Source organism: Oreochromis niloticus, linkage group LG6 (assembly GCF_001858045.2).
Source record: "Oreochromis niloticus isolate F11D_XX linkage group LG6, O_niloticus_UMD_NMBU, whole genome shotgun sequence".
Classification (NCBI taxonomy): Eukaryota; Metazoa; Chordata; class Actinopteri; order Cichliformes; family Cichlidae; genus Oreochromis; species Oreochromis niloticus.
The window spans coordinates 30708362-30721925 of NC_031971.2; the positions used below are offsets into that span (position 1 = coordinate 30708362).

The 13564-nt window shown below is 39.8% G+C and overlaps 1 protein-coding gene and 1 long non-coding RNA gene across 3 annotated transcripts; both read left to right on the forward strand.

The window, feature by feature from the left end:
- Window positions 1-6752: 6752 nt before the first annotated feature.
- On the forward strand, window positions 6753-9084 carry LOC112841702 (pre-B-cell leukemia transcription factor 1-like). Of its 2 annotated transcripts, none has more exons than XM_025908300.1 (3): window positions 6753-7636; window positions 8450-8523; window positions 9028-9084. In XM_025908300.1, the coding sequence occupies exons 1-3, from the start codon at window positions 7461-7463 to the stop codon at window positions 9069-9071; spliced, it is 294 nt and encodes a 97-aa protein (XP_025764085.1). In that variant the 5' UTR covers window positions 6753-7460; the 3' UTR covers window positions 9072-9084. The 2 variants fall into 2 exon arrangements, with proteins under 2 accessions (XP_025764085.1, XP_025764084.1); XM_025908299.1 differs by having other exon boundaries at window positions 8947-9057.
- A 3453-nt stretch (window positions 9085-12537) lies between these two features.
- On the forward strand, window positions 12538-13313 carry LOC100711045 (uncharacterized). The gene is made up of 3 exons (XR_003220595.1): window positions 12538-12629; window positions 12722-12869; window positions 13052-13313. It is a non-coding gene; the product is annotated as an uncharacterized LOC100711045 (long non-coding RNA).
- Window positions 13314-13564: the final 251 nt, after the last annotated feature.

Genomic DNA, 13564 nt, shown 5'->3' on the forward strand with positions numbered 1-13564 from the left:
CTGATTCCTTCGCTACAGCCCTTTTTATTGTCAGCAAGCAATCATTCATGAATATGCAATTACAAATACACGTGACATTCTTAAGCAGGCACATCTTAACAACATCAGTGTCTATATTCTGTGTGTGTGGGTATGTGTGTGTGTGTTTCCAGCTATACCATACATAGACATACGACCTTTTAATGAATTTAAACTGTACTGTGTATGAGGTATGCAGAAAAGCAGAAGTAAGCGTCTCGCTAAATGATAAGAACAGGAACTTGCAATAGGTTATGTCTCACACAAACAGTCTGGCTTCTAAAGCTAAAATGGAAATTATAACGTCGAGGCTGCTTCCTCTCATCTCATGGTACACAAGTGCACACAGAATCTTATCAGACCTAATAAGGATATGATTATTATCAGCATACAAATGATTATATATTTCTAAGCATAAATGATTATATGTTCCTAAGCACAAATGACAATATAAAAAATATCAATTCCAACATTCCCTCCTGTTTGTCGTTTGTGCAAGGCATTTCCGTCGCACTATGCTCTCAGCTCCTTATCACTTGTACATAACATTTTCAGTGCATGCATCATTTTAAACACACGTTTCGGCCATGCCATCCACATCACCTTGTTGCAATAGAATATAGTTAGTAAAGGTGTTAGCAATCATTTTATTTATCATTGATCTTAGAAATGGTAAAATGCAACCCGCAAACAAGCAAAACAATGTCAACAGTACAAGAACTGGGGTTAACACTCTTAAAAACATATGCCACCACGGTCCGGACATTAACCAGGCTGTCCAGCCTTGTGGCGTGTCCTCTCCGGGTGTGTGGGCTGCCACATATCTCTGCAGAGCGGTTAAGTTCTGCAGTGCTTCATAGATGTGTCCTTCAGTCGTATATACACCTGGCATACAGGTGCAACAAGTGTCTCCGATGATCTGGCATACTCCTTGTTATGATGCAGTTATCAAGTCTAGAGATGGCACGATACCACTTTTTTATGTCCGATACCGATATGAATCCGATATAGTGTGTTTTTTAATCAATAAAACTGTTTTTTTTAATATCTTGCTGCATTTTGTATAAGTTCATACTCAAGTTTAAATAAACAAAAACACTAAAGCTATTCTGTTATACCTGTATGTAAAAAATACACTGCACCCAAAATATTTCATAGTTCAGCAACACTGATCAATCTAATAAACTTAAACCTACTCCATCCTCCCTATTCTGGTATTTTAAAGAGTACTTAGCAGAAATATTAAGCAACCTAACTAATAGGGTTGCAAACTCCCAGCAAAAAAAAAAATAGGGAACCACCCCCCACCCTCCACCTCATGATGCTTAATCGACGTAATCAACTTTAATTTGATGCAGGGTGAAAAAATTGCACAGAAATTAATTATTTTTCAAGAATAATTAAATAGATTCAACATCTTTCTTCAACAGAATTGCAGACTGCACAGATGGTATCTTCCCAAAGGAAAAAGTACTATAGCTTACTAGGGTATATTAGACTTAATAGTTACTATATACAGTAATGGACTTCTATACATTTTACATCAGATTAAAACTTTGGGTGTAAGATTCAGATAATTATTTATTAAAAGCTAGACATTTTAAATGAGAATAAGAAAGAAAAGTATGTCTTTGTGCCCCCCTTTTCCCTGTTAATGCCCTATCGGCCCCCCTGGCTAAACTTTGCTAGATCCGCCCCTGCACAGTTACCAGCCGTCAGCTATGTAGAAAAGGATCCTGGTGTAGAAAGTAATATTAAATAAATTCTAACAACAGCTTATCCAGGTTAAACGTGCTGCTGTTGTTCAGCCGCTGGTTTCCTCTTTCTGGTGCAAAGTGGGCCAAAAACAAAGAAGAGAGACGGACTCGAGACAGAAAAGCCGATCAGCTGATCATTGATCAGTTTCATGATTGAAGTAGCAACAGGAGAGGGAGAGAGAGAGGCACTCGCTCATATATCGGTTGTTAAGCTTAACGTGGGAATGCTTTACAAACATTCAGAGATGAACTTACACACTTGCTTTACTTCTCTCTGGGATAACTTCCTCGGAGATGAAATGCCGGTTTGGTAGCGAGGCTACAAATACACACAGCCGCTCTATCACGTGACGCATACTGCTTCGACATGCTACGGGTGTCGCAAGTTTTGTGAGGTGCTTTTTTGATATTTAATGGATCGGATTACATTTTTTATTTCCCTCCGATATCCGATCCAGTAATTTACGTCAGTATCGGACTGATACCGATACGTAATATCGGATCGGTCCATCTTTAATCAAGTCCAAAGTCAGACTGTTCTGCAGCACCATCGTTCTGATGGCTTTCTGCTCTTCTCCAAGGGCTTTTCCTAGGGCCTTTGTCAGGTTTATGTGTCTCAACAACGCATAACAGTTGATTTCCACGTGGTCTCGTACCTTTCCCAGGCCGACCCACGGAAACAGGTTTTGACCAAACGTCTCTCCGACTCTCCAAATGAGGAACTGGTACGGCACTCCCGTCTGCTCAGACAGTCCGTCTGAACTGTGTCTTCTGCGTATAGTAGGTTGATGTTCCAGTCTTTCCATGAAGAAAACATGATCTGATAGTTTCACAAGAGCGCTGGCCTCCCCCTTTCAGCTGGGGGAAATTCTTGAACAGGCGCTCGCTCTTTTTGGCTGAAGTTTTGAAAGTCATCCTATACGATGAGTTGAACTTGCATTCTTTCGCCTTCAAGGTTGACTTGTGGGCACAGGTCGTGTTTGTACGGCAACCCATACACCTGGTTTCCTTCTCTGGAAGGCAAAACATGAAGATGGTTTTGTTGTGTCATTTCTTCTATCGCTGGTGATCCATTATTTATCACACACACACAGGCAGCTGGGCTGTGCCCGGCTTCTTTAGCAATATTATGCACGGCAGTGGGTCTGACACCTGAGGCCGGGCCAGTAAGTCTCTCTCTTCCAAACAGTCCATGTTACTGGTTGGGCAGGTGACCAATCCTGTGAGGTTTAAAAGTGTTGAGAAGTTGGCCGCCATAGCCAATAGACAAACAGTCTTGTTCTCTGTAATGTTGTATGGCCACAGTCTAGATGTGTATGGAGACAAAGGCATATGAACACGCACACAAAGCAGTCTGTCTTATTGTTCAGGTGAGCAATTGTATTCATAAACTGCCACCAGGAGTTCACTGAAAATCCATGAGAGTACTGGGTGTGGTTTCCTTTGTCATACAGGGTCTCCACAGGTGTCCATGACAGCGTCAGGGCTATTACACCAAACAAGGTAGACAACACTTTACCAACCATTCTGATGAGTACCTGTGGCTCAGCTGTTTTCTTCACCGGATTGAGACGAGGGGCCCTGGAGGCTTTCCCTCCCCTTTGTTCCCGGTCTTCCTGCCACTTACTCCGAGCTGGCCTGGAAGTGTGTCACCTTATTGCAATGACTTTGGTGTATCCAGGTGGGTCATTCTGCGATTTTTACAGCTGTTGGTGTTGCCAGGAGAGCCTGGTATGGTCCGTCCCACCGTGATTGTGACCAGCACTTTCTCTTTATGACTTTTATCAGCACCCAGGCTCCTGGCTTCAGGCATTCTACCTGTAGAGAAACAGAATCATCTGGCAGATTATTTGCACTCATGACTTCTTTGCTTTTCAGCTCTTGGGTCTCAAGTTCCCCTGAGCATACATGCTTTTACAAAAAAGTTTTGAGAGGGTGTTGAACTCTAACGTGTGGAGGTGTTATCCCACTGCTGCTACCTCCCCCCTGTTGAGACAGGGCGTGGCCCATGGCTCAAAAACTGCAGCAGTTCTATACAAGTGTTTTCAGAGAGATAGTATACATTAACTTGTAAGCTTCCCCCCCCCCCCCCCCCGTCTTTTTCTTTCTTTCTGTGCTCTCAGGAGGACTTCCTCTTTTGCACTCACTCCAGCTTCAACAGTGACATGTGTGTTTCCTGTCTGAGCTAAATGTGTCAACAATGTTAGAGATATGGTTTGCTCTAATATCTGTTAGTGAACAAAAGTGTAGTTCAGTGATCCGTCATACAATAAGTAATTTTAGTGTCAATGCTGCATGAAACTAGTAGCTATAGTAATAAAATAACATCACATACTTGCAAAACACTTAATGCAATTACAAAACGCAAACATCAGTAAATCATCCTTCCTTTTACAGTGTAAAAACCCCAGCATAAAGCACTAAGTAAGCTAAGACTAAACACGTCACACCGGCAGATACAAAAAGAATGTGGTTTGTGAGGAAATAAATACTGCACGAATATAAAGAGTTTTATTCATATATTTTTTGTACGGAGTCTCCCAGCCCATGCATGTAAAGTTGCTGAACTGCAGAGCTCCTTCAGTGACAGACTGCTGCATCCTATATGCCCAAAGGAGTGTTTCCACAGGTCCTTCCTCCCTGCAGCTGTCAACTAACCAACCAAACAACTACAACTGTTATAACTTGCACACTATTTTTCTGAATTTATATATATAAAAAAACCCTGTACTTTAAGCTTAATAACTTTACAGTACTCTGTTTTTGTAATTATCGTTTGTCATGTAAATGTTTTCTTCAAAAATGTTTCAATGCTGTTTGTATATGTGCTTTTCCTCTGCTGCTGTTACAAACATATTTCCCCTTGTGGGACAAGTAAAGGATTATTCTATTCTATCCATATATATTTATATAGAGAAATAGCATAGTTTCATTTCCTTTTTTTTTCTACACTTAAAACAAGAAACTAATTTTTAATTTTTCTGCCTTACCACCTAAAACAAAGCAGAACACAAAGCTCTCAGCTGGCTCTGAACTTATCATCATTAAGTTTGCATGATGAGAGCCAGCTCACAGGTAACAATTATTCTTACTCAGACAACCTATCAAAGAAAGAGTTAGACAAAATGCATAAAAACTTAGCACATGACACAGAGAACAACAGCCACCAAAATAACACAGGAAGGAAGACACAACTCAAGGTGCTGTTCTTCTTTGTTCTCTTTGCACTTTAGAATAAACTTGTGCTTCATTTGCATTAGTAAATCATACGCCTAATTACTATGTGGCACTGTGATCCACAGGTATGATCACAAATGTATTTATTTATTTATTTATCTACTTTTCAACCCAAGAAAACAACAAACAAACAAAAAATAACAAAACAACAGAACATATTACTGTTGTTGAACTCTACCTCAAGAGACAACGCAAGTATAACAGAAGACACAGTCATAGCTCAATATGTATAGAAAATACTTTTATGAACCAGTTTCTGTATAGAATCAGCAGTAAACTGATTTAAATTTCTATCTTGACCTTTACTGGAAATCAATAATCTGGTTTATTGCCCTATTCTTTTGAGGTATTCAGACAGTGATAAATTGCATACACTGTTGCGTAGATCACTTTTATCAGTTATGCTACAAACATAAAGCATTTCACCTTTAGACTGAGTGCTAAAAATAAATATAAATTATTAAAAATAATTTTAGTCAACTCATGATTCATTTTTTCATATGGACAGTGAAGTATACTACTACAAAGCAATGAACGCTTCACACACATGAGTCAGGATGCAAGTAAAGCTGCTGCTGCAGACAAATCAGTGGGAGACAAAAAAACTGTGCTCCACTTTAGTGTTAAAAACTGCTCACGGACAGCTGCATGCTTGAGCTAGCTCTGTTTCCCTTCCTCTGATGTGTTCTCATGCAGTTCCTGCTCTGAGAATTAAAAACGTTCATGTCTCTCTGTAACTGCTTAAAAGTGATCATCGATTTAATTCAGCTTCTCCATTTTCCATTTAGCTGTTGTACACAGGGTTTAGCACATTAATCGTTTGTATAGGTTTACCCTATATTTTAACAATGTCTCATAATAGGATAACAGATTTTTAAGCAGGTGAAGTGCCTCTATGCACTTAATTAGTTTAGTTATTTTCATCATTTACTTCATATGTCATTTTACTTAATTTGAGCTACCATAAGCTTGATGCAGACTACTTTTAGCAATTATCCACCTCACGTCATAACCGACTAAGGTGCATCTTCAAATTATTATTATTTCGTTATTATTACTGCTATTATATATTTATATAACAGCAATAGTATATTATAATATTTTATTCATATTTCATTGTGTATCCACCAAGGGCTGCGGGTGATCTGCAGTTTCACCCTTTCCCAAGTTGGAGACACACTCAATAACTGCACGACAAAACAAGGCAAAGACAGAGCTCTTTGTCTTTGTGGCTCGCGAGGGAAGTCAGCCCAGGCCTTCACCTGTCCTTAGCCAACTTCCACTGATTCCTTAGCATACAAATGATGATTTATTTCTAAGCATAAATGATTATATGTTCCTAAGCACAAATGACAATATAAAAAATATCAATTCCAACACCTGGTGCTTCGCCTGAGCCCCTCGGTTCTTCACAAAGAACACTGCAGCATTTTCCAACAGCGAACAACTATGAATGAAAAATGTCTCTATGCGATCAATGAGTGCTATGGATGGTAACTTAAGACAGCGACGACCTGCCCTGGGGTACAGACTCCAAACATCTGCATACGCTGTTTATGGTGAAATTATGATTCTAATGCTTCCATTTAAGCTGATAAACAGAAGTAATAAAAGCCAGCAGTCCATGCGAAGACGGCCAAATTCACTGTGATTAAAAACAGTTATTTTTATCCGTGTTACAAGCGGAAATCGTCTTTTCCCCTGTTGTCTAACTTGACAGTGGGCAGTGCTGCTCCACGGCGTTTCCCTTGGAAGGGTGGTGGTACACACAAACAGGAATTACCAACAACAAATGATACAAATGTGGCTGTGGGGATCTTGGATCGAACCAGATGGATGAAGTTAATCGCGAATGAGCTGACCCTGTCGGTTTGCGCTTTTAATGAACGAGTAGGCATTTGGGGATAAAGGGAGAGCAGGCGAAGACGACGGCATGAGAAAGGCGCTCAGGTTACAAGATAGCCAGCTTTAACGTAATACACACAACTGTTTCACACAGTGGGAAAGTCATTTGGCGTATCTGTTTTGTTTTCTGTAGTATTTCATTGGCGTTTGAAAAAGAGACTGAGTATTCCAAAGCAGCAACGAGTTGGCGAGTTTGGCAATTGTTGTCTTTTTGTTGCCAAGACCGCTGTCCATTTAAACAGACTGCTTTCTTTCTCTTTGAGATTTTCACCCTCCAGACCCTGCTCATTAAAATAACAGAAAAAATATTTAGTGAGCTGTGCCCTGTCTTGCCAAAGAAAAAGATCATTAGTTAAGAGCTTTTGCCCCCCCGCTATTATTTTCTCACTAACCCTTGCTGCTGAGGCTACACCGCTCTTACCTTTCCGTTTTTGTGGGAAACCTTTCAGTTTGCTGTAAGCGCGGAAAGTTGGAGAAAGAACTTCATTTATAGCTACCCTGCTCCCATCTTTCCCTCCACACTGGTAGTGCCACATTGGAGGTATGGAGAACAGAGCCCACCAAATATCGTGTCATATTGGTTTAACTGGAGAGGAAGTGGATGAGCCACACGATAATAGGAAACGCCATAACAATTGCCAACCGCTGCAGGACATCGGCGACATCCTCCAGCAGATCATGGCCATCACAGATGAGAGTCTGGATGAGGCCCAGGCCAGGTAATAACAGAGGTACAACGTGAGAATTAGATTTGAGACACGGGATTGGAGGGATTCGGTATCCCTCCAAGTTGCATGGTGGTTCCACTTCTCACTCATCACACACTGAAATTACCAACCCCCAATACTACTGAATCATTTTGCACCTCAGAATATCTCCATCTTTATCCCATAGCCCAGACCAACAGGATCCATCATCTCACTATAAATACAAAGCTGAGTTTGCAAGTCACCTGTGATTCATTGACCAACGTGGCAGTAATGCTAAATAATATACCAGAGAAAAAATGAGAAAGGATTTGGACTGAGTAAGGAGTTCTTGATCTGAATTTTTTTATTTGTTATATGAGTGTATTCACCGTGTATCTGCTGTAATTTACTTATAAGACTGCCGGGACCCCTTCAACACATAGTGCCATTCATAAATCTTTAGAATACTGGACTTTGGCAGCAATCCATTAGTTCTTCCACTGTCTGAAACAAGCCATTTTAGCTCCTCTCCTCTGGGTTTTTGTTTTACTGTGAATTTGCTGAAAAATGATCAGCATTGTTACTGTTTCTGTCACATGGCTCCAATTAGACATAGCAAAAACTTTGCATCAGGCAGGTGACCGTGCAAAGAATGTCTGCATTCCGATCTCTGATGGTTTATCAGTAGAAGACTCCAGGGTCAAATGTCATTTGTGGAAAATTGCTTTATCTGTTCGATAAGAGCATTTTTTTATGAGTGTAAATGACTGATAATAACAAAGAATTGTTTTTTAATGCAGAGTCTTTTGTCTTTCTGCCACATTCTATGATTTTCCATGAAAGGAAACATGCTTTAAATTGTCACAGAACGAAGCCTGCCCTCTTCAGCGTCCTGTGTGAGACCAAAGAAAAGACAGGTAAGATGCATATGTAGCTTTCTTTCTATATTTATCAACCAGCAAAGACACATTGCATGCTAATACAAGACTTTTACTCTCATCAAATTCATTATTGTGGTTAATTTTAGGCTTAATGTTGACTTTTTATCCCATTTGAACGACTCTTGGTCAGTCAGTGTGTAAGGACAAGGGATTTAAACAAGACTGCAAATAAACTGTATCCCTTTTGAAGATTTAATTTACTATTCATATCTTAGGTAGTGACTCACATGACATGACAGATGACACATCTGTGGCAGAGAGCGAGAGAGAGATTGGAGACACATAAGCAGGATGTACACTAGTTTATCTACATTTTCTCCCGTCCTCATGAAACTTGTCATTAATGCATCTCTCTTTCTCCCTCTCCTGCTCTTGTGCTCCACACTCTATCCCCAACAGTTTGCCATGGTATTTTTCCAAAACTCATTCTCTGCTGGCTTTCTTGATGATTTTTGATGATGCTCTCCTCCAAATGCTCAGATGGTGAAAAGGCTAGAAGCACTACTGCAGGAGGAGCGTCATAACAACAGACGCTTTTGACTGAGAAATACATGGGAGCAACAGGATCGTCTAATCTGATTGACATTAGGAATCTGTGCCAGCAGTTGAGATGATGCAATGTTTAAATAGGTCTAATTGTTTATATGGAAGAAGAAAGATTGACTCAGTGACTTTAGACTCACAATAATACTCCTGCTTTTCTTATCCTGCATTTATTCCAAACTCATTTTGAATTTGCAGTAAGTGAACAAATCTATATTTAACCTCGCAGGAAAGATTTGTAATTTAATATCAGTCGACAACTTTTTCCTTGTTGAAAAAAAAACACCCCCAAAAAGTACAAACTGCACCGTACACCTTGGTATTACCTCAGTTAGCTTGGAAACAGGAAGCTTAAGGGTGGCAGCAAAAAGGATTCAGAGTTTCCAAAGTAAGTAGTTGTCTCACCTGCTTATATTCAAACTAAGAGCCCAGATTCACAAAATTGGACATGAGGGGAAAATGAGGGCTGGAAAAGATGACATAAAGAAAGGCGTGTGTGTGTGCGTGCGTGTGTGTGTGCGTGCGTGTGTGTGTGTGTGTGTAACAAAAATAGTTTGGAAGATTTTGGAAACCAGCATAGAAGTGATCATATGCTTTCCAATCAGCTCATCTCAAGATAAGAAAATAATTTATTTATGTCAACATAGCACGATAATTAATTAAGAAAATGTCTTTTATTTTCTCAAAAACACAGGATACGTCTTTTTACTATAGTTTTCCTGAGAGGTGCTAAGCTCACAACCTTCTGTATGACCAAGTCAGTGTAAACTGCACTAAGTTGTTTGAGATTTTGGAAAATACTGGCTTTTTGTTAAATAAAAATATTGATACCACTCTTATGCCTCATCAGTAAATTTTAGAGATACACCTTTCAATGTGGTAAAACAGTAGTAACAATAATGACATTTAAGTGTTGCGATGAATAACTGTCCTTTTGGACCTTGTTAATCAAATGAACCAGTATGAATTCTTCTGTTAATCTTCTGTTATTTATCGTGTTCTTCTTTACAGAGGTAGTTTGAATGAATGTGAGCAACACAAACTGAAAGTGAAACTTACACAATATGAGAGGAAAATAGCGGGGCTGAGTTCAGAACTAGCAGCTTGTTGTTGGAACAAAAAAGATCTTTTGGGGGCCGTCAAAAAATGTGCACTTTGAAATGTGCTGTTAAATATTCATACTCAAGCTAGCTGTAGGATGCTTGCCTGTGTGCAGCTGTGGCTGTTAATAATAACCAACCAATTATATTGTATGAATTCTTAATCTTGTTTCTTTGGATCATATTAGTAATATGTGCCAGAATCTACACTACAAACAGCAGATTATGTAAAGTATCATCAGGGAGCATCACAGAGGGCGATAAATGAGCAGTGCAGGCACAGAGAAAAACTGGGGGTGGGGATACTCTGATCTTTACTGTTTGTGATCTACTGGCTTTGGAGAAGCTCACACACACACACATTAGAAATGTGTTAAATATTGGGTTTCTGGATTACATCTGATGTAGTTTTCAGTGTGGCACATTGGTCTGCTAATTGCTGTCTACTTATACTTTAATTATGCAATACTGAACATCTTAAAAATACTGTTGTATGAGACAAGTGTAGTACTAGTGCTCTACAGTAATACGGTTCACTGGTGTGCCTTATAAAGTTAAAGCTGATCACAGCGTTGGTGTACTGCGGTGCGTTTGTCTAATTCCTGCAGAGGTTAAGCTGGATGTGAAGATGTGAAGGCTGTCATTGCAGTTATTAGACACTATGAATGGGAGATGCTACATGAAACTGCCTTGTAATTGCCGTTTGATTTGCATAACTGTGCGCATTAACAACCTCTCAAATGAGCTTTAATTTTTTTTCACTGAGTGTTTTGATGCTCCTTAAGAGTTGGTGTTAATTAATTAACAGCATGTGGGTGAAGATGAGTGTGTGTGTGTGTCTCTTGAATTTTCTCTGCCTTGGACTTGATAAGGAAAGATGCCATTGCTACCATAGCAACAGACACTAAGGTCTTTACCTTACAATATTAAGTGCCTTGAGGCAACTATTGTTGTGATTTGGCGCTATATAAATCAAAGTGAATTTAAACTATGCTTGCTCATAGGCGATTGATTGTTGGGGTCATCAGTTTAAAACTGTAGGGTTTTTGTCCTACAAAGTAAAGACTGCTGTGAACTGGTGTTGCATTAATGAAATTGAATTGAACCATTAAAGTGTTCTGCTGATGCAGCGTTGCTGGTTTGTGCTGGTTCAATTTTTTTTTCTGCAACATTTGAATGCATTGCTTCACAATCATTACCACCTTAAAGCCATGCAGCTTAGAGGAGACTGACTAGTCAAATGAGAATATTAAGATGAATCTTAAAAAGTTTGAATGTCTTTGCTGTTTTCTAAATCTACACAGCAGAGACTGAAATTCTGATGGCAGTATTACATAAGCAGGATAGGGAGTGTCAGCTCTTTTTGACTTGTTGTATCTACTTTTCCCCTTCTGTTTGCCACTGATTAAAAGATGCTCTACATTTTGAACATATTAAGATCTTGTCAGTTCAAGTAGTTTTTAAATTCAGTACAAACTATTCAAAAATGTGTCAGAAAATGAAAAAATGAAGTATATGTGAAGAGTGTAGATGCTTGACATGCTGCATGTCTTGAACTTGATTAATTTATTTATTGAGCCTATAACAGTTTATATTCTGCTCTATAGCCCTGAGTAAAATGGTAAATGGTAAATGGCCTGTATTTGTATAGTATCCAAGGTGTTCAACAAGAAGACCCTCCAGATGCTCAGATAATGCGACTGGATAATATGCTGTTAGCAGAGGGGGTTGCTGGTCCAGAGAAGGGTGGAGCCTCTGCAGCAGTGGTGGCCGCAGCAGCCGGAGGAACGCCTGATGATGGGAGCTTAGAACATGTGGATTACAAAGAGAAACTCTCTCAAATTCGAGAGATTTACCATGTGGAACTGGACAAATATGAACAGGTGTGTTGTTAAGAGAGTTTAGGGTGAACAGGCAAGGGTTTAGACTACATCACTGAGGTGTGTTAGAATTCTTGTCTTTGGCCCTCTTGTTCACATTCACGCCTGAACTCTTTGCCTTCATCACAATCAGGCTTGCAATAAATTCACCAGCCATGTGATCAACGGGAACAGTCCCGCACGCGACCCATCTCATCCAAAGAGATTGAGCGAATGGTTTCAATCATCCACCGTAAGTTCAGGGCTATCCAGACGCAGTTAAAGCAGAGCACGTGTGAAGCTGTCATGATCCTACGTTCCAGGTTCCTGGATGCAAGGTTGGTTTTCATATTTATTTCCTTGCCTCCTCTTTAAGTTTAGTCTTCAGGTGTCTGCCAGCATTTTTTTTAATTAAATAGTGTTTTATATATGTATAGCCATCAGACGGAAATGCAGGAACTTCAGCAAACAGGCAACAGAGATTTTGAATGAATATTTTTATTCCCATCTGGCCAACCCTTACCCTAATGAGGAAGTCAAGGAGGAGCTGGCCAAGAAGTGCGCCATCACTGTTGCTCAGGTTAAGAAGGACCAGAGACAGCACTTGGTTTAATCTAAAGAAGCCAGCTGAATTTTCTGACTTGCTCCCTTTTCTTATCTTAATTCTCTCAGATAGCCAACTGGTTTGGAAACAAGAGGATTTGGTATAAGAAGAATACTGCAAAGTTCCTGGAGGAAGCTAACCTTTATGCTACGAAGACAGCGACAAGTGTGTCTTCGCTTTCCAGCCAAGCCAACTCTCCAGCTACACCAAACTCAAGTATACACCCTCAAGGTTACCTTTCTCTAATGCCAGATGAGAAAAATAAAAATATTTATCAAACTTTCAAAGAAGAGCCACCAGGTGTCTGTTTTTTTAGATTAAGGAAATGTGTGTGCAAATCTTTTCTTCATGCATGTGTGGAAAATATTTTCTTCAAGTGTCCCCCTGTGTGCCAACAGGAGCATACCCAGCAATATTTACCCCACCTGATGGGAGGCTTTGAGGAGTCACTGGAGGTGCTGTTCTTCATCCTCTCTGTCTCCATGTGAGTAGTTAGTCTAACACATTGCTGTTCTAGCCTCATCTGCTAGATGTAGAGTAAGAAACAAGGTCAAAGAACAACCACTTGCTTTCTGCAGAGACCTTTGTTTGTGTGTCCCAGGTGCTATAGCCACTGTACCCATATTGCACTGCACTGGCGAGTTTGAACCCCTTTTAGGGGGTGCTCAAGAAGCCCCAAATTTCACTTTAACACGCCTGAAAATAACTGCAGTAGCCTAAAATTAGCAATAATTATCTATTTTAATTTTATTTGTCATTATGTTTTAATGTGATATTCTGGAGTCTATTGGAGACGGTACAGGTTAGAACAAAAACAGGTTTAAATGTCTTGTGATCATAACATAATGATTCTATCTGCCACACACACACATAAGCACTGGATTCTTCAATAGTGAAGCTTGTCATGAATA